The sequence below is a fragment of the Buceros rhinoceros genome, unplaced genomic scaffold (genome assembly GCF_000710305.1).
Source record: "Buceros rhinoceros silvestris isolate BGI_N320 unplaced genomic scaffold, ASM71030v1 scaffold883, whole genome shotgun sequence".
NCBI lineage: Eukaryota > Metazoa > Chordata > Aves > Bucerotiformes > Bucerotidae > Buceros > Buceros rhinoceros.
In genome coordinates, this window is record NW_010401612.1 from 60348 (window position 1) to 79475 (window position 19128).

A 19128-nucleotide genomic window follows, 5' to 3' on the forward strand; every position below is an offset into this window, starting at 1 on the left:
ACCGCCCCACACTGCCGACATCGAAGTCATCCCCCAGCCCAATGCCATGAGAGGGGATCCCTGGGTCACCACACACCCCCTGGCTGCCTCCTGTTAAGAAAAGAGCAGAGCATCAGCAGAGTAAGCAAGTAACAGGGTTTGGCCTTTCTTCCCTCTCAGCTGCACATGTTCAGAGGGCCAGCCTACAGGATTGGCCTGTCCGACTGACTGGATTTAACTCTGGCTCTCAGCAAAGCGCAGAAATTCCAGACGAAACGTCCCCTGACTCCAGGAGCCCAATGGTTTTAAGCTGGTTGCAAACCATGGCCATAACTCCTGAATCTCGAGATGGAGCCTCCACCAGCTGCAGCTGCTTTTGGCAGCAGCTGCTCCAGCCGACAGCAGCCCAGCTGCCAGCATCAGTCATGTGGATGGTTTCCCTCAAAGCAGAAATTACAACATGCTCCAAGCCACCTCAGCACGCCCCATTGTATCTGCAGAACAAGAAGCTGTTGGGTTTGGAGCACAGAGGCGGGAGGGTTCCAGCTGAGAAACATCCGCTTGTACAAGTTGTGAGCTCTTGGAGCTGCTGGGTGTAAGTTCGGGGGACAGGAGGGAGGGAGCAGTTGCAGCAAATGCCTTGCGGGGGCTCTCGAGCAGGTTGGAGAAATGCCCACCTCCCTCCTGCCTGACACAGGCTCCTGCCACGTGTACCTGTTCTTGGCTTTATCCGCTAATGACCTGTGTAAACACGTCCACCCCTGAGCCAGGAAGGACTCTCATGCTCCTGCAGCCAGTAACGAGGTTCTGGCTCCTGGGCAATCTGCGCCTTGCTGCAGGTAGAGTCTTTGCAGTGCTACGTGTAACCTCAACCACAATGAGCATGTTAATCACCCAGGGAATGCACTTGCTTGTAAAGAGAAGGGGCTGAATGCTCCAGGTTCACCATTTTCTTTCACACAGTGACTTCTATCAAAGCCTTTTGTTTCATCTTGCAAAAACTGCTGCCACACCACAAGGATCCTCTGCACACACTGGAGAACCTTCGGCAGGACACGATCCGAGCTCTCTTCTGCCCCTTCACTGGTTCTGCCAGGGTTCAGTGTAACAGAGGAGCATCTCTCCAAGCCCTTAGGTGGAAATCCTGGTTTTGAGGTACTGGGCATTCAGCTGGCCCCCAGTCAGAGAGGGCCTGTCAAATGCCATCAGTCTTGGTCTAAAGCTGCCTCCACGAAGTCATTCAGAAAAATCACACAACAGATGTCAGAAGGAACCGGTCAAATTTCCAAACCACCCCCCAAAAAGGTGACAGGACAGACAGTGAAAACCATGAGAGGGGAAAGGCACAAATTAGAGCAGAAACCCCTTCCGAGCAGCTACGCATCAAGAACTCAGCAGATACAGCTTCTGAACAGGAGAATGACTTTGTGCTTCATTTATTTTTCCCTTCCAAAGCAAAGGTTAAACTTGGTCAAGTGGAGCTGCTAAATCTAAGTGGCATAATTAAAAATTAACACTTGTCCCAGATGCTTTGCTCCAACTAAGTTCTTATCTTGTCTGCCTCTCTGCTCTCCAAGGAACAAGTGATGGGATGGTGAGGGGAGGGCTTTGCCCAGCATCCTGCCAGTTGTTCGGCAACCTTCCTTCCACTGGAGGCTGTCAGCGGAGAGCCCAGCATGCCAATTTCAGGAAGGCTTGGCAAGAGGCAAGATCCTCTCACTGCACCCCACGACTTTAACCCAAGTCTGCCTCATCTGGGACTTCTTCCCTTATCAGGATGTTTTCAGTGCAAGCCCTTTCTCCCTCTGGCATGGGAGCGGGAATGGAATTTTGTTGCCAAACTGCTCTCAGAGGAGATGCTGGTGATGTGGAAACTTACTGTACCAGCTTCCACTTGCCTTGTGCAGACCTGGGTCTACTATGGTGCCATAACAGCAGATGTCAGGCCCTGGAATGAGGCCACATGAGCTTCTTTTACTGGAAACCATGAGAAAGAGGGTCAGATGCTGCAGACAGGACCCAATTTTGCATAAGACACGTTTATCCAGTACAGACTCCACTTGGAGAAGGCTGTAAAGCAGCACAGCAGGCTGCCACACACCTCCTACCACAAACATTTGCTGCAGTGATTTATTTCTCATCTTACAAGCCGAGTGGTTTACTTTCTGCCAGTGCTTATCACCCCTCTTACAGGAGACTGGAGAGCTGAGACACAGTGATTTTCAGAGTCTTCCACACCCCCCCTCTGCAGCATGTGTATCTCTCCAGCTCAGAAAGTACAGCAGGATAAAAAGGGGTAGTGGAGGATGGGACTGCCCCGTTCCCTCCTTCCCGGGGCCCACCTCACCTGAGCAGTGCGGCAGGGAACCGCTCCCGCGCCCATCGCGCTGGCACATGCGGGGGGACCTCCCCCTACGAGGACGGTTCCCCCGCCAGTGCGGCAGGGAGCCGCTCCAGCGCCCATCGAGCTGGCACATGCGGGTGGAGTTGCCGATCAGAGTCCGTTTCCCCAGGCAGCTGTAGCGGACCACGGAGCCAACAGTGTACTTGTCACCCGAGATCTGAGCGTGGGGCGGGGAGCCAGGGTGGCCACAAGAGACCACTGCAAGAGACATACAACAGCCTCAACCAGGAGGGAACTGCCTGTGATGCTGGTGTGAAGGCAGACGCAGCAGGTACACTTGTCTGCCCCAGAGCCCACCCAGCACTCAGTGGCTTGTGCCATGGTGCAGGTGTGGCACAGCAGACCTTGCATCCATCTCCTTCTGGAGGTCAAGAGCTCACCCTGTAAGAGCTGCCAAGGGTTTGGGCATAAATACCTAGTCTGGACACTGACTGCATTTGGCAGGTTCCTTAGAAAATTCAGCCCTTCTTAAACATGAATATTTCCATTCACAGACTTACCCTCCCACTCCATTGACAGCACCAGGTCCTGTGACACAGAGCTGCCATCGATGCCGTGTCACACCTGAGCACATCAGCCGCGCAACTGAGCGCTGCTCACTCAACTGCTGCTGGCGAAAAATCACCACTAACAATAATTAATAGGTTTACTTTAGCTCAGCAATCAGAGTGGAGACAGGGAGGCTGTTGACAAATACTCTGACAGATCTTGGGGCCTCAGACAGCTTTGGATGAGGATGCTCGGCATAAAGACCACGCACCACTCGCTTTCTGAAGGAAAGCGGCCGTAACGGATATCTTTTCTCCCTCTCCTCGAGTCTAAAAATAACAACACTGGCATTAGGTAGAAAACACGATGTATGTTCCAATAAAAAAAGAGAACACGCATATGATGGGGCACGTGGGCGTTGAAATATACTGCTGCAGAGCTGTGACTAAAACCAAGGACGCTTTGCAAGGAAATGGGTTTGATAGCTAATACTTAAACTCACACTGTAACTAACAATTTAATAACAGACACTCCAGCAGACCCAGCTAAGCTTAAAACCTGTGCTGGTATTGAGGTTTTTAAAGGATTTATGTACACAGTGTGAAGGCTGTTTCTTCTGATGAGTTAGGCTCTGCTCCCAGGTACTTATTGGACTCGCTCTCCCACCCCTCAAGGGGATCAACTCTGTTTTACTCCCTCCTCAGAAACAGGCAGGAGACATCATTTGTAACACGAGCTTGTCTGGCATCAACCTTCTTAATTTATGTTTTTGAAAGTGCCTGGTAATTTTAGGTACTCATCTATAATCCCTTCAAAGGGGTTTGGGTTCCAGCATTGAGTGCATCTTGAGCTCAACATACAGAAAACAAAGATATGCAAAAATATTTCCCTTTTTTTTCTTAAAACTATCAAGCCCCTGAATCCAGATTATTAGTTGTAAAACTGACCTGAGTTTCCAAAGTTTTGGGAATGCCCACAATCCTCCAAGTCAATGGCTGCTCAGCATTCTAAGGAAGTAGATTCCCTTTGCTTAGCTGGAGAGCTGTGGACTAAGGGAGCCTGAGGAATTGGGCTCCCAGGTTTTCAAAGTAACCCCCCACACCGAGCCCTTGTGCTGCGGGAACACGTGGGGATCACTTGTCCATTCCCCCGGGGCTGTACAGGGTGCTGCGAACGTGGGACAGTGGCATGCTGCTGACAAAAGGAAAGGGGAACGTGCCCAAAACTGCTTAGTGCGGCTAAGTGTCAACGGATAATACAACAAAAAAAAAAAAAAAAAAGGAAGTCATGGCTTTGGAACAGCTGAGCCAATTTGAACTGAAGCAGCTCCATTTCTGATGGCTTTAGCGGTTCATTTTGCCAGGTAACGAGATGGCAGCAGCTTCAGTCTCCAAAAGGAAATACCTGCAGTGCTGGGGGCTGCTCAGCCAGGGGTCTGCTCTGCCTCTGCCACCAGCTCACTGGGCAGCCCTACATCAACTCCAAACACACCTGGGACCTCGGTTTGTCCCAGTATAAGATGGGGACACCACTACCCTTCATACAACACATAGAGATCTCCGGGACTAGCTATGACCACCAGAGCTCGGGATCATCAGGAGTATTCTGTCTTTCTGTGCTGCTGGAAATACCCCTTAAACCAAACCATCACCCAGAACCTCTCAATTCTCTCTGCAAAGGGCAGAAAGGACCAGGATATTTTCAGAATGGAGGAAAAATGTAGAGCAAGGGACAGGACGCGAATCCTCTTTAGCATCTGCATCGCAGCAGAGTGCAGTGATCCACCGTGACTCTGGCCTTTTCTTTCCCCAAAGCCGCAGGGATGAGCGGCTGGACGGAGCCGGGCTAAACACGCTCTCCTCTGTCGGGCTAACTGCACGCTGCTACCTGCCTGCGAAGAGCTGTGTCGCAGAGGTTCTGCTGCCCTTCACCCACAACACTTGTGCTAGAGCTGCACAAAACCAGTAAAGCTCAGTGGGAGCTGCCTTCCCCTGCAAAGGGAAACTGTCTCTAACAGGATTTCTCTCCTCAGACCACAGGTTTTCCTGCTGTGGGCAGGATCCAGAGGCCAGAGAAGCTGATGAAGGATTCTCACGGATCACAGAGGGCTTTGGATCCCCACTCTTTACATAACCACTCGGCTACGCAACAGAGAACTATGCGGGCTGAAAACCTGGGGTGGATGGTATTAGTCTGAAGAACTTACAAAGACACTGTGGGAGGGCACGGTCCCAAGTGCCATCCCCCTGACAGGTAAGGACATGAGTACCCAGTAAGTAATATCCATGGCTGCACTGATACGAGACTGTTGTTCCAAAGCTGAATCTGTGAGGACCATTCGGCTGCACTTGACGGATGCTGTTTTCCAGGTGCCCGGGGTCAGTACAGTTTACAACTGCAAACAAACAACAACAACAACAAAAAAAAACAACAAAACAAAGGGTGTAACAAAGAACAAAGGATTCTCCAAAAATGAGCAAGAAAAGAGGAAAAGAATTGCAAATCATATATTCAACAGTTTAGGGGTGTTGGGTTTTTTTTTTTTTTTTAAGATTCTTTGGGCCAGAAATGGAAAAAATTCTTATTAAAATGGAAAAAGATAGAGGCAATGCTGCCGCCTCTTGCCCTGCCATGCGAGGCTCAGCAGCAGAGCCTTGCTTTCTGCCCTCAAACTAGGACTTAACATCGGCCAGTTATGAATAACCCATTTCTTGACCAACACAGCAAGAGCATCGACAGAGATGCTGGACTAAGGGAGAACAGAGGAAGGGAGTGTAGGGAGGGGAGGGAACGTGGTAAGTGATCTTGAGTGCTATGCCAGGGGAAGTAGAGCAGCCTAGAGGGAGAAAGGGCTCTGCACAAAGACTGCGGTGTTTGCTTTGTGTAAACTGCTCTGGGGTTACCAGGATGACCACTGCTATGGGTCTGGCCTGGTATCTTCCTGTGTCCTTCCCGCCTACACCACACACTTCAGTGTCTTGGAGGATGCAGGGCTAGACAGGGCCCATCAACAGCTTTGAGTGAAGCCCAAGGGAAGATCAGCTTTGTTGCATGAGATTTACACAGGCCCTCGGAGCTCAAACATCGCTTGTACGTTCCTGAGGAACCACGAGCTTTGTTTTATGTGAATTTGCGAGTGTCAAGCTGGATTTTAGGAACCCAGAGAAACCAAGGAAGAAGGTGGAGACAAGTCTGACTTGCCCAGCCCGGGGTGGAGGCAGAGGACTCACCGCGGCAGGCGGGCAGGGTGCTGCTCCATTGGCCGTTGGCCAAGCACTGAGACTGCGACGCTCCTTCCAGGCGGTACCCAGTGCTGCACACAAACTTGGCCACATCATTCAAATTGAACTGACTCCCTTGGGTCAAGCCATTGGCAGGGTTGCCAGGGTGGCCGCAAGTGATAGCTACAAATAGAAATGAGAGTGGTTACTTATTTTTGCCTGGAAGAAAGAAGACTATCCATTGGGAAAAGTTCCCAAGGAAGTTGACCATAAAAAAATCCCCCCAAACTGACACCGACTTCGAAGACTTGTGGCCAGCCCTGCTGAAATACTGAATCAAGCTGAGAGCATGGTACCTCTGTTCATTTTACTGGCATAAGGAATTCTGTGAAGCGCTCGCTAAGCAGCTGAGTGCCAGCATCCTACTGACTTACACCGTAAATCCCTAGAGCTCCTCTTCAAAAATCCCAGCTACTGCAATTAATCTATTGCCTTACGTTACCCTGGGCATCACACACACAGTCGTGAAACCTGATGTTTTCCTCCCTCTCCCTGGTGTAAGATGTATGCTCACTGCAGTGTAAAGTTACACCTGGAGGAATAGTTAAAAGAGAGGAAAAACATAAGAAAAATCAGGTTTCTAGCATATGACCTAGAAAGCTTAACTGTTCCTACTTTAAATTTGAAGAACTTTGGCAGAAAAACCTTTATTTCTAAAGCCCTGAAATGAGATTTTTGTGCAGCTCTTGTTCCTGTGGTTGATGTTAGTGTGGGCCAGTGGCAAGTTAAAGGGCTAAATGGTCCCAGTCTGAGCCCTGGGGCACTCTGGTGGCACCTGGGCAGAGGGGGGGTGATGCAGGGAGGATACAGCCCCTACTGAGAGGGCAGCCTGGAGACCTTTGCTTTGAGCACAGCGTCGAGTTCCACTGTGCAAAAGCAACGTGAGGATACGCCGTACGGAGATTTTTAGCTGCTGAAGGAACGCGACATCTTCCGACAGCCGAGGACAACGCAATACGGATTACTGTCATGCTGACACAGGTAATGGTCCATCAGTGAAAGTCCAGCAGCTGAGCTGTACAGCTGCCAAAGCCAGAAGCTAGAGGGGAAGATGAGATTCCCACAAAAGATCCACCACACGTTTGACTGCCGGGGCTGGACTATACCACGGGGATGGGGATTTATTCCTCATGCAAGCTGGAGACTGGTACAGGAGGTTTAAAAAGCAGGAGGCGAGGCAGTCTTGCAGTGCAGCAGGGACCAGATGCCTGATTCTCTGAGGTACTTCTGAATATGATTACACAGGTTTTCAAACCAGTGATAGATTCTGGTCCAGAAAAAAAAGGCTCCCCACAGCTGGCATGGATCAAAAAGACCTGTTCACACGGAGGAGGCAACTGCAACAGGTTTAAAGAGAAAATACCCGGACACCAGGAAATGATAACGTGCTAACACACAGCGTCCTGAGCTTCTTCAGCAGCAATAAAGCCTCGAGGCATCTAATTTCAGAGCCCAGCAGTGCCCTGCTTTAACATCATTAAATTTATGTTATCCGTAAGGCCTGATGTAGCGCAATAACTTCAAGGCCAACTGCTGCTCATGAGACACCTTTCCAGATCTCTGCACAAAAGCTGGGTGGGTTTTCAGGTGCTGGAGTCAGAAGCTGGCATGAAGTGGAGCCAAACAAAGGTGCTGTGCAGGAACCAGCCCCGTCCTAGTTCAGCTGTCTGGTAGAGACAATGACGTTCACCCGCTCCGTTCGGGTTTGGTCCCTCCCGAAAGAAACAAGACGAGCCATGCCAACGGGGGTGTAGAAAATCCTGCACTTCCATAAATCCACCTGGCAGCAGGGGCATCTCTATCAATGCAATTTGCTGATGCAGGGGTAGTACTGGGCAGGGGCAAGTGAATTAAAACTTTTTCAAGAGAGCATCCGCTGACATGGGAGCAATTCAAACCCACCTCCACAGACCCAGGGACAGCCTTTCCAGCAATTCTTTTCCTAAAAAGCTCATAGAGAGTCACAGGCACCCTCCAGATTTTGGAGCCACTGCTAACCCTGACAAGTGAAGGCTGTTTCTTGTTTTTAAGCTAGAATCTGCATGTTCATTGACAGGTCATTCCTTCATATCTTGCTGTTACCATTGTGCCTCAGCACATAAAGCTCTAAGCAAGACAGGAGAGGCCGGAAGCAAACAACTGGAGAATCATGATAGGAAATGCACGGATTGCACTGTCCAATGATAAGATGCTTAAACTTATTAACACCTTAGAGCCCCAGAGACTTAATTAGCTTATCTACTGGAAAAATAAACAAACAGGTTGTACAAGGTGACTTGTGAACATGGATCAGAGGAGGAGAGAGAGACCAACTTTCCTCCAGCACAGTGCATGGGTCACAAAGACGGTGACAACCGTGGTGTGCGTGGCGGGGCTGTGTCTGCCTTTAAACTCGCCCAAGGGTGCTGTCCTCAGAAACCCCACTCCCGACCGGGCTCGCCCATTAGAAACACAGCGTATGAAACCACCAGGGCTAAAGAAACCTGACCACATACTTACGCACACAGACAGGCGTCTTCCCGGACCAGCGGTGGTCCTGCTGGCAGATCCGCACCGACATTCCAATGAGGCGAAAGCCGGGGTTGCACTGATAAACCACGCTGCCGCGGTAGTTGTAGTTCTCTCCATTGATCTGCCCATTGACGATGGGACTGGGGACACCGCAGTGTCCCGCTGAGGGAGGGAGACAGGGAGAGTCACCAAGAGCTTGCGCTTGCCCCTCCTGAAGGCATCACAGGCCACCCTGACTCTCTGGTGGATCCAAATCTGGGACTCTGCAGTCATAAATAAAACCACAGCAGCAGTAAAAACACTGCGTCATCACTAAAGCTCTCTAATCTCGAGACACCTTACATCTACTGAGCAGCGAGCAACCAAAAGCTGCTTCCTTTTCAGAGCTAGCTAAAACCCCTCAGCATCGGCAGCGCTGAATCCTCCCTTGGGTTCCTTCTTGAATCTCAAAATCCTCTTCCCTGCTGAAACACAAGCAGGACTCTCTCCCAACACACACCACAGGCACCCATCACCTACCCAGACACCTCACTTCGGCTCCGCTCCAGAGTCCGTTGGCCATGCACTCCCGCACCCGGGATCCTACCAGGGTATAGCCAGTGTTGCAGGAGAAGATGGCCGTGGCCCCGTAGCTGGTCAGCGTGCCAATCTTGTTCCCGTTCGGGGGGGTCGGCAGGTCTCCGCAAGAGATAACTGGAAGAGATCCCAAAGCACAGTGAGCGGACGCAGGCAGGGAGTTGGGTTTTTCTGAAGACAGACACTCAGCGATGCTCCCCACCACGAGTTGTTATTGAAGTCAGAAACGAGTGGGAAGGATTATTAAATAGTTCCATAGATAATAACAACAATTCAGAGTCGTGTTATGCGAGGTGACAAACATAAGTGCTATTAATATTTATGCTTCAGGATGCGAGGGAAGTACTGAAGATGAGACTGGCTAGGAAGAAACTACACAAGTTTTTAACACAGGAATATTTCTGTTGTTAACCCATTGCTAGATACAGGCAGGAAGTCTGACTTCCAGAAAAGCCACAAAACAGCACAGTATTTCCAATTATAAAGTGACACTCAGCTTTTCCTCACACTGACTTCCAGGACAGAGCTCCCAGCCTCTGTGGGAGGTTTGTGGCTGCAGCTGGAGCCTGGCAAGGAGCCCCTGCAAATGCAGCCCCCAGCCACAAACTTCAGCTCTTTATTTTATCTGCCCTAAAGACCTGCAAACCCTCTGGACCTTTCTCACTCGGCAAGAAATCAGGAGACTCGCGCTGGGTGCTTCTGACCTCAGCGCACTGCCAAGGTCCTGTCATTTGAATTTAGGCGGCAATAATGCCGAGGTCAGGCTCACGCTCCCGGATCTGGCTGAAGAGCTAGCAGGGGTAAAACCACATCTATCACCAAAGCTGGCAGTTGCATCTCCAGAAACAAAGGGAGGCAGGAGAGAAGGGGGAGCTGCCATTCTGAAGGAGAAATTTTTCTGTCTCTGTCTGCACTTGGAGAAAAAAGCTCTGCCTTTGTCAAAAGAGAAGATCCAAAGCGCAGCAGTCATGTCAGAGCACCTGAGCGAGCTGCTTGTTTGCCAGGAGTGCTCTTGATTTACAGGTGACACTGTTGCCCCTGTAAACTTGGCGTTTGCACAAAATTGGAAAAGGTTTCTTTCTTAAAAGCAAACTTGGGAGTATCTGGCCCCAGTGAGAGCTACACTGCTGGGACCCAGCAGCAACAGGCGAGCCAGTGTGGCAGAGTTCTCGCAGAGCTGTTGGGATTAAACCAAGAATCAGATCAATGGATGACCTCTCGCTGCATTCACACTCTCTTCTACCAGAGCAGTTCCTCAGCTGTGCTCCCAGATGCTGCCAGAAGTAGTCGGGGCTGGGGTGGGTTTGCACACCCACCAAATGGAACACAGAACTCCCTCCCCTGCAGGACAGTCCGTGAAGCTGGCTGCCCCAGCACGGCTCCCGATCTTCACTGCTCTTACTTTTACAGGTTGGCATCGGCTCGCCTATGCTCCACTTCCCGTTGGCTTGGCACCTGATGACCCGCTGGCCCGTGTAGTAGTACCCAGGGTCACAGATGAGCATTAGCTGGGCGTTGTAGTGGTACTGGATCTCGTAGGTCAGCCGCCATCGGCCATGCTCAACTGCAATGCTGTTGATATCGGGACAGGTGACCGCTAAAAACCAGACGTGGTGAGTCAGGGAAAAGAAATGAGACAGATGTTAATAGGTATTTCGCTCCAGAGCGCTCTATGTAGCGTGCCCAGGGGACAGTATTAACATCTGTTTTACAGGTGGGAAACCAGGACACCATGAGAGGGGACATCGGACCCCAGTCAAACAGGCTTAGAAACCTGGTGTCCTGAACATCGCTCCTGTGAGACAAAGCTGATCAGGCTAGAGCTGAAGCTACTGCTGACAGGACTTTAAAACCACCCCTCACAGGACCGCACCAGCTGCAGACACTCACCCACACATTGCGGGGGCTGGTTGCCGTTACTCCAGTGCCCGGACTGCAGGCACTCAGCACTGGGCTCCTCCCTGGGCTGCAGCTGGAAGCCCTGGTTGCAATGGTACATGGCTTTCGTTCCCACTGTGTACTCCTTGCCAAAGACAACACCATTCTTTGGGGCTCGGGGGACTCCACAGGAGACAGCTGGGAAGGAGGAGGGGGAAAAAAAAAAAACCCATAGCTAAGAAATCAGTCAGCTTCCAATTTTGTCATGGGTTTGTGGGGAGCTGCAAGCCCAGATCCCAAGCTCTCCTATTTACGAAAGCTCTTGCCCTGTGCTGAACCCCAGGAGCCACAATGAATCCCCACTTTCACAGAGGATCAGATTTTCAGCTCCGGTCTAGCAGTATGGTAACAGCAAAGCCAATGCTGAACACCAGTTCCTTCTGGAAGAGACTCTGGCTCTCATTCTGTAATATCTGGAGCACAAAATGCATCGACTTGGTATTCAAAAGTTCTCTCACAGAGATAAAGGATTAGGAAGCAATAACGTTTTGTATTTACATGCCATAGCAGCAACAAACCCGAAAACCCCTTCCAACAGCACTTCTGGATTACATAAGGCAGCAAATTGTGTAATTATATTGTGGCAGAAGGAAGGCTAAATTTAGCGTTACAGCTGAGAAGGCGATGGGAAATTCAGGGAAAAAAACTGCTGAAGAGGCACAATGCCAAAGAGCAGCTCAAGATGGCAGCAGTTCGGAGGAGATGCTCTGCACCACGCCTGCCGAGACCCCTCGGTTCTGCAGCCAGGAGAGCGGCCAAACAGGGCAGCAAGGGGCCGGGCAGGTCACAGCGGGATGCAACAGCCTGACCAGAACCACGTTCGCCTACGCCGCGAGCGTTTCGCAATACATGACAAGCCCTCTTACCCACTTCCCCCGCTGCTGGGAAAACCAGCGCTGGGAGGCAGTCACTCCAGTTTGGTCCTTTCTCAATCAGCGTTTGGAAGAGCTGGGAATCCCAACCCAGGACTCCATTCCTTCCTGGAGCAGCCTGAGCTGCCCCCGCTCAGCTAACCCACGAACTGGAGGCTCAGTCTACGTCTCCTGAGGCAACTACTGATACTACAACATACATTCTCCTTCCCCTTATTCCCTCTGCACACAAATGAGGGCTAGAAAATCAGCAACCCTAGAAAAAGTCATCTTCTGGTGATGTGGACCCCACAGAGCACCGTTGCTGGGTACAGCATCAGCATCACCACTGGAACTTTCTACCACTCAAGCTCCAAGATGCTTTTATCCCACTCCTGCTACATGAGTCGGCCAGAGCCCCAGCCTGGAGCACAATCACACAGCACCTTGCAGATGCTGGTGTTGCTAATAGGTGTGAGTAATTCAGCAGGCTCGTATTAGCACGATCAGGCATATCCCTGGTTGAAATGATAATCACACGTATGTCACTTCATCGAGCTAAGGAGCTTGGCGAATCTCTCTACAAGACTGGGTGTCTAGACGAGCAGCCTCGCTGAATACCAATTTCATTTGGAGGCAAAGGAAGAGGGGACCTGGAAAGTCCTGCTCTGCCACTTCCACCTGGCAGTTCTCTTATCCTTTTCTGATGCTGAATCCAACCCAAGAGGCTGGTGAGAAAGCTGACCCCCTCCCCATGCCACTGTCCCAGCAAAGCCTTCTCCTGCCTCTGCTCCGTTCTGTTCTGCAGCCTGATGCTTCGCCAAAGCTTGTCACCTCTATTTGTCACTAGGACCTGAGGCACCGAGACTGACAGGGAGGGACACCAGAGTGCAGAGAGACCAGGACCGGCCGTGCTCTGTGTCAGGGAGGTTGGGCTGCCACTTGCCTGTGTTTCTCCGCACAGGGGAAAGATTACTTACCGCTGCCCAGTCCTGTCTCCCTCAAGCTCCTTCCTCCTGCCTCTCGAGTGATCTCTTTGATCATTTACAGTCTTTACATTGCACAAACTTTGCCCTGAGACAAATGCTAGCAATAACATAGTGCCTCTGGGCCTGATGCAGGTAACTAAAAAGTTCATTAAACCACCAAAAATAATAAACCCTCTTAACCCTCTTCACCTACAGATGGCCGGGCTATGACATGAAGAGCCAGCTGGAGTTGTGACCGCTGTTGCCCCGAGCAGGCTCCAGTGCCCTGCACCCAAAGGCAGGATCTCGCCCTCCCTGCCATCCCGGCACCCTTGAGCAGAATGGGGTATTAGTACCTTTTTATTTACAGAGCCCCGCACAAAGCAGAGATGCTTCATTTTTGTGATAGCAATAAACCTGCCATCTGCTCCAAAGAGCATTTCTGAGGCTCAAATTGAGGGCACCACAATCCACCAGAGTCAGAGATGGTGAAAGAGAGTAGTTGTTGCAGAGGAAAGCAAACCAGCCTCTGGCTTGGAGAAGGTGGTCCAGGGAAAACAGAGAAGGAGCACTTATGGAGGTGCACAGATACAGAAACTATCTGCAGGAAGATGATGTGCTAGGAAAAGGGACAGAGGCTATGAAGCAAATCTGCAGCTGGGATTCCAAAAAACAAAGCAGCTTAAAAATAGGCAGCAGAGACAGAAAGGCATATTAGATCATGTCGTGTTGTCCCCTATTGTGCCAACGCAAGATTGTTCCCTGCGGAATATTCTCTGCTGCTTCCATAAATGTCAGCTAGGACAGAGCACGTAGTAAAGATTATTCAGAGGGGAGTGGGAAGGGGAAGAGGATTATGTGCTGGCAGAAAGGAGAGATGGGAAATGTCATTTGTTAACTAGACCATGTGTTCACGGGCACCCCAGTTCCCCTCCTCCTGACACCGCTGATAGCGTGAGCAATTTGTGGAGTGTTGCGGATCGAGTTCCCAAACCTCTGCCACGTGGCTCTGGCCACCAGAAAGGATAAGAAACGGAGTACAGCCCAAAACAAAAGGGTGCCAGTTGGCTTTGAGAGCAACGTGGGAGAAATAAAAAAAGGATGTTGGATTTTATGTAGCTGAAGTGGGCAAGAAGAGCGGAGCCAGCCCTAGCCACCAGCTGCTAGAGGCCAGCGGGGGGAGCTGCTCTGCCGTGAATTCTCCTGCAGCTCTGGTTCGCTGCTGCTCACTCACCTCCTGCACCCATTCCAAGGCACTTGATAACCACGGGCCAGTGTGAGGATCCTTGATGTAAAAATGGAGAAACAGAGAGACAAGATGACTTTCCCAAAGGGACTATTTCAACCTCAGGATCTAACGTGACCAGCAAGCTCTCCTCCTCGCTGGAGAGAGACAGGCTCTTCAGAAGGACATCCTGACCAAGCTGCAAACTGTGGGGTCAGTGGGGACAGACACCCCTGCAAAGGGGAAACTGGAGCAGGAGCCTGTCTAAAATACTATCGATTGGCCCCTAAATTCTTTCTCTGCCATGCAGTGGCACTGTGGGTTGTGTCAATGGAGCTCCTGACATGTCCCATGTTCAGCTGAACCAGAACAGCACGGGGTGGGTTTCGTTCTTCTCATGCAGCTCCCATGGGAAATTCTCTTCCAACACCCCTCCACCCCATGGCACAAACCCGGAGTGCTCAGCAACATTGCACCAGATCCCCCACATGTCTAGCCCAGGATGTCCCCGGCAGCCTGGGACTCGTTCCTGCTTTGAATCGTTGCTGTCAGACAGTGCCTCACCCAAGTACATCCTCTCCCATCCTCCCCACACAGCCTCTCTCTCCTCCCTGCCTCCACATTTCAAACCCCATTCCCCACAAACCATTACACCTCTTGGAAGTAATACAGAATTTGGAGCTGAACAGGAGGCTCGGGTGGCATTCCAGCACACCACGGCTGGGAGGACTTAGTAGCATTCGTACCTACTCTTGATGACATGATTTTCCTTAGAAAAGACGCAGTACATCACAGAAATTCCTTACGCTGGGCTCAGGATTCGGGAGGCACAGTTGCCATGACAGCCCTCACGCCTGCCCGTCTTGCTGCGCGGTTCCTCTGCTCAGTCCAGCACTCTGCGTTTGTCCCCGTTATCGTGGAGGCTTAAATCACTACCTGAGCTTGTGCCCAGCTGCCCAGCTCCCCCTCGCCCATGGGACTGGGTCGCAGGGTCTTGGTTTACTGCTTTCGACTCACCTTCAAGTAAATCAGCCTTGAGAGGGCTCAGAGAGATGGCACACCCACAGCACAAACCCACCCTTTAGAGGCAAGACTGCTTGCACCCCCTGTGCAAATTCCAAGGCGACTAAGTGATTCAGGAGAACAGGAAGGAGTTTTTCAAACCCCAGACTAAATAATCCTGCTTTTCCTTACAGCTTGGACTGGACAACAATGCAGACACCGTAGTGAGATTTTGCCTATGCTGTCTCTGTTCTCTGGCCAGTTTCCAGGGAAGTCAATGCAATATTAATCCCCAGTGCTCGGTCCCTTGGAACATGGATGAATGTTCAAAGACACTGAAAGGCTTCATCAGAATAAAGATGGGCATTTTCTCCACACAAAGGAACAGGGATGATTGGCGGACTGAGAAAACGGTGCAATCAGAAACTGAACATGGCGAGGGAGACAGAACAGCGCAGAAGCAAAGCCCCCCGCAGCACATTGCCCTGTCCTCCCCTTCCCTCCCACGCCTGGAAGGAGCCCCATGCTAAGTATGATATGTCATAAAGATTACGGTTAATTAGGAGGAAATGTGGAAAGAACAAGTACACGCCTAAATCTTAAATGAAGCCAGCAGAAACTGGGCACCATCTCAATCCCAAGAAATTTCTTATACCCCATTGGCACACACAGACCTAAGAGGGCACTTCCAGAAATACCAAAGGAAATTCCTCTCCCTGAAACCCAGCGGGACCTGCGCTCCTGCCAGCCTTTCCAGATTCTTCCAAGCAATAGCTTCTGCCACCCTTACCAAGGCTTGGCTGTGCCTTTACTGAGAGTTCTAACACTTCTACAGCAGTAGCCTTTACACAGATGCTTTTTTCCTGCCCCATCCTAAGTCACTCCCTTCCCTTCCTGCCCACCTATTCCCAAGCACTTGGATACAAGAGGAGCCCCTTTCGCTGGCCATCTGTAGCTCAAGCCTGTTCTCAGCACAGAAATGGGGGAATTACAATAGGTTTTTATTTCTACTGCATTTTCCCCAGTCCTTCCGAGGACTCCCGGAGCCTCTAATGCTACATTTGCCTGCGCTCACCTTGGCACAGAGGGATGGCCCCGTCCCAGTGGAAGTACCCCTGAGGGTGCTGGGTGCAGGTGGTGGTGCTGTGGCCCACGAGACGGTAGCCTGTGTCACAGCCGAAGCGGATCGTGCTGCCAGGGTGCAGACCTGTCTGGCTCAGAATCAGCCCATGAGCTGGCGGTTTCGGGAGGCTACAGTAAGGAGCTGGAGAGAGAGGCAAAAGAAAATAAATCAGTCACTGGATGGGCAGTATCGAGACGAACTCTCTTCCTGTTCTCAGGAATCGCAGCTCTAACCGTGACCTAAGGCTGTACAAGGAACAGAGAACTTGTGACGGACAGATACAGAGACGAGGCGGGAGAGGGTGCAGGGCTACTATCCAAGTTCCACTCAGCTCTAGAAATAACGACTAATTTCTGATGATTAAATATTACTTAATTCATTTACTGAGTAAAGTCATTATTTATTTACGACATACTGGCAAGTTCGCAACCCAGTTTTATAACTCCCATTAATGAAGATTTGCAAAGTTCCCAAACGCAGTAATTCATTTTAAGGAATTCTCAGCGAACATTCAGTATCCAGCAGCGGTTTTGTGCTGAACAAGCAACATGACTCCCCGGTCCCACTCCTGCGAGGGCAGCGGCAGAATGCCCGAGCAGGAGCACAAGGTGTTTTAAACGAGTTGCTGCAGACACTGAAACACATCAGTCATGCCTAAGGTGTGCCTCATGCACCGAGCAGCTCCTAAACATCTTATGTTTCGTGATGTTCATCTTCAAACACCTCAAAAGGCCTCATTGCGAGGACGCAATAATTGGGGAACACAGCACGGGGTGGGATTCGTTCATCCAGTGCCACGTCATCCACGGTCACGTAGTCTGGTTCTGCTTCTAGAACGGTGCAGAATCCAGCCAAAGCTTCACCGTTTCTCCTGGAAAGAAACCTGCTTTCCCCAGCCTTGCCAGCTCAGGAGCCTGGCTCCACGCGCCTGCCCGAGCCTTGGCAGCTTCTGCTGACACAGATGGCCCATGGCCCTCTGCAGCAATTCTGTGGAGCTCCTGGGCTGAAGAGATGGCCACGTTCTTGGCAGAGGCATCTAGTCCCTTGCTGCGTGCTTACCAGAGTAGCGGATTTTGAAGCCTTTTCTGTTGTAGGCGTGATCAGAGGACCAACGGAGGTAGACTTTGTCCCCACTGCTGGTGACGGTCAGAGGGGCAGAGTAGTTCCCGCTCAGTGACAGGAGCAGTGGACTCTGGCCAGAGGGACCTGTAAGGAAGGAGAGAACGAGGAAAACTCACTTGTGGGCCTTACGTGCCAGGGCATGTTTCTGCAGAAGGAGCAGAGATATTGTGGAGCTGTAGACAGCAGCTTTTGTTGGAGTCCAGGAACGGCAGCTCATGCTCAGGGGTTTTTTGTCAACACGAGTCCCAGCGCAGGCAGCCGGCTCCTGGGAAACCATTGGCAAACAAAGCCCACTCGCTGGCAGGAAGAGCAGGATTTTGCTCCAGGCAGCACGCCTGCGGCGCCGGCCCTGAGGGGCAACCACAGGAGTGGCAGCACTTGTGTTCTGCACTGGGTCACAAAGCTGCTGCATGGCGAGTGCCAACAGACCCCCTGTCAGTTCATGAGTGATCATGAGTCTAAGAAACCCGGTCTGCACGGGCTTCAGGGAGGCGAATCCCCACTTTCTCAACTTGTCCCCTCCCAGAAATCTCTGCTACAATTTCTCTCAGGAAACTGCCACCTCCTGCTGCTTTGAAAAATACTTTAGATCCATCAAAAAATCAAATCATTGATATTCTCTTATCCAGAGAATCAGCGAATCTTAGGCGGAGCTTTCTTTAAGTCCCACAGAAGGTTACAGGCAGAGCAGTGGAAAGCTCTTCCCAGAGTGCTCTGGGAACAGAGATCAACAACTGACAAAACTCGCCCGTTCCTCTCCTTCTCCCCAGCTGCTACTCAAGTCAAACTGGTGAGTCTCTTACCGTCAAAGATTTCAAACTCATCATACTGCTTCTCACTCAGGAAGTACTCTATGGTGAGAGAGATGTTATAGCCGGGCTCTACCTTCACCACCCAAGAACAGGTCTGAAAATGAGGGTAACCTCCCAGGGAGCTCTGGCTGAGGATCACACCGGTGGAGTCTGTCAGAAGCCCGTTCATCGGACAGTGCACTGCAGGAAACGTGAAGGACAGACAACAGAAAATGGATTTTCCTATTCAAGTTCCAAAACATTCCTCAGGAATCCCTGGAAACTTTACTACCCGGGTTAGAACAAGGCGTGGAACTACAGGTTTATCCCTGATCACCCACGGAGTTATTAACTAGGACATGAGAACTCCAATTCCTTTCTCTAATCACTACATGCCATTCAGCCGCTGGAAATAATAAATCCAGCTGAAAACGCTAAATAAAAAGGCCAGCAAAAAAGTCCCAGAAAAGGAGGCAAACACACAAAATGAGCAAAAGGCAGAGAAAGGGCTCTTCACTTACCCATAATCGTCACTAAGGCCCAGCACAAACCCTGTACTTGTATTAATAGAAAACAGCCAGAACTATCCAGAAAGAACAGTGTATTCCTTCCAAATCCTTAATCCCATCAGTGATTTTTTGACCTCTATAAATTGGTGGCCAGATGTAATTTAAGCAGTCCCTTTACCCCCGGGCTAACAACCATCAGTAAATAATTGAATGACCTCCCCTTCTCTCCTTCAGTTCATGCTATTTCAGAGAGAATAAAGCTACAGAAAAATATCCCATTATATGGTAAAAATGTTCAGATAGGAGGGAATGAAGGAGATGAAATAATCACGGCTGGAGTGAACAGAAGCACCAGCAGG

The 19128-nt window shown here is 50.7% G+C and overlaps 1 protein-coding gene across 1 annotated transcript in view; it reads right to left on the minus strand.

Annotated features, from left to right (window-relative positions):
* Nucleotides 1–19128, minus strand: part of CSMD2 (CUB and Sushi multiple domains 2) — a gene marked incomplete at its 5' end in the record, with an annotated part of 130994 nt that overhangs the window by 21792 nt on the left and 90074 nt on the right. Inside the window, 11 exons of the mRNA XM_010132318.1 lie at nt 3–90; nt 2402–2581; nt 5079–5267; nt 6103–6276; nt 8653–8826; nt 9184–9357; nt 10643–10837; nt 11131–11316; nt 16300–16488; nt 17407–17553; nt 18273–18461. Of these exons, the coding sequence (XP_010130620.1) occupies nt 3–90; nt 2402–2581; nt 5079–5267; nt 6103–6276; nt 8653–8826; nt 9184–9357; nt 10643–10837; nt 11131–11316; nt 16300–16488; nt 17407–17553; nt 18273–18461 (1885 nt within the window). The remainder of the gene's footprint in view (nt 1–2; nt 91–2401; nt 2582–5078; nt 5268–6102; nt 6277–8652; nt 8827–9183; nt 9358–10642; nt 10838–11130; nt 11317–16299; nt 16489–17406; nt 17554–18272; nt 18462–19128) is intronic.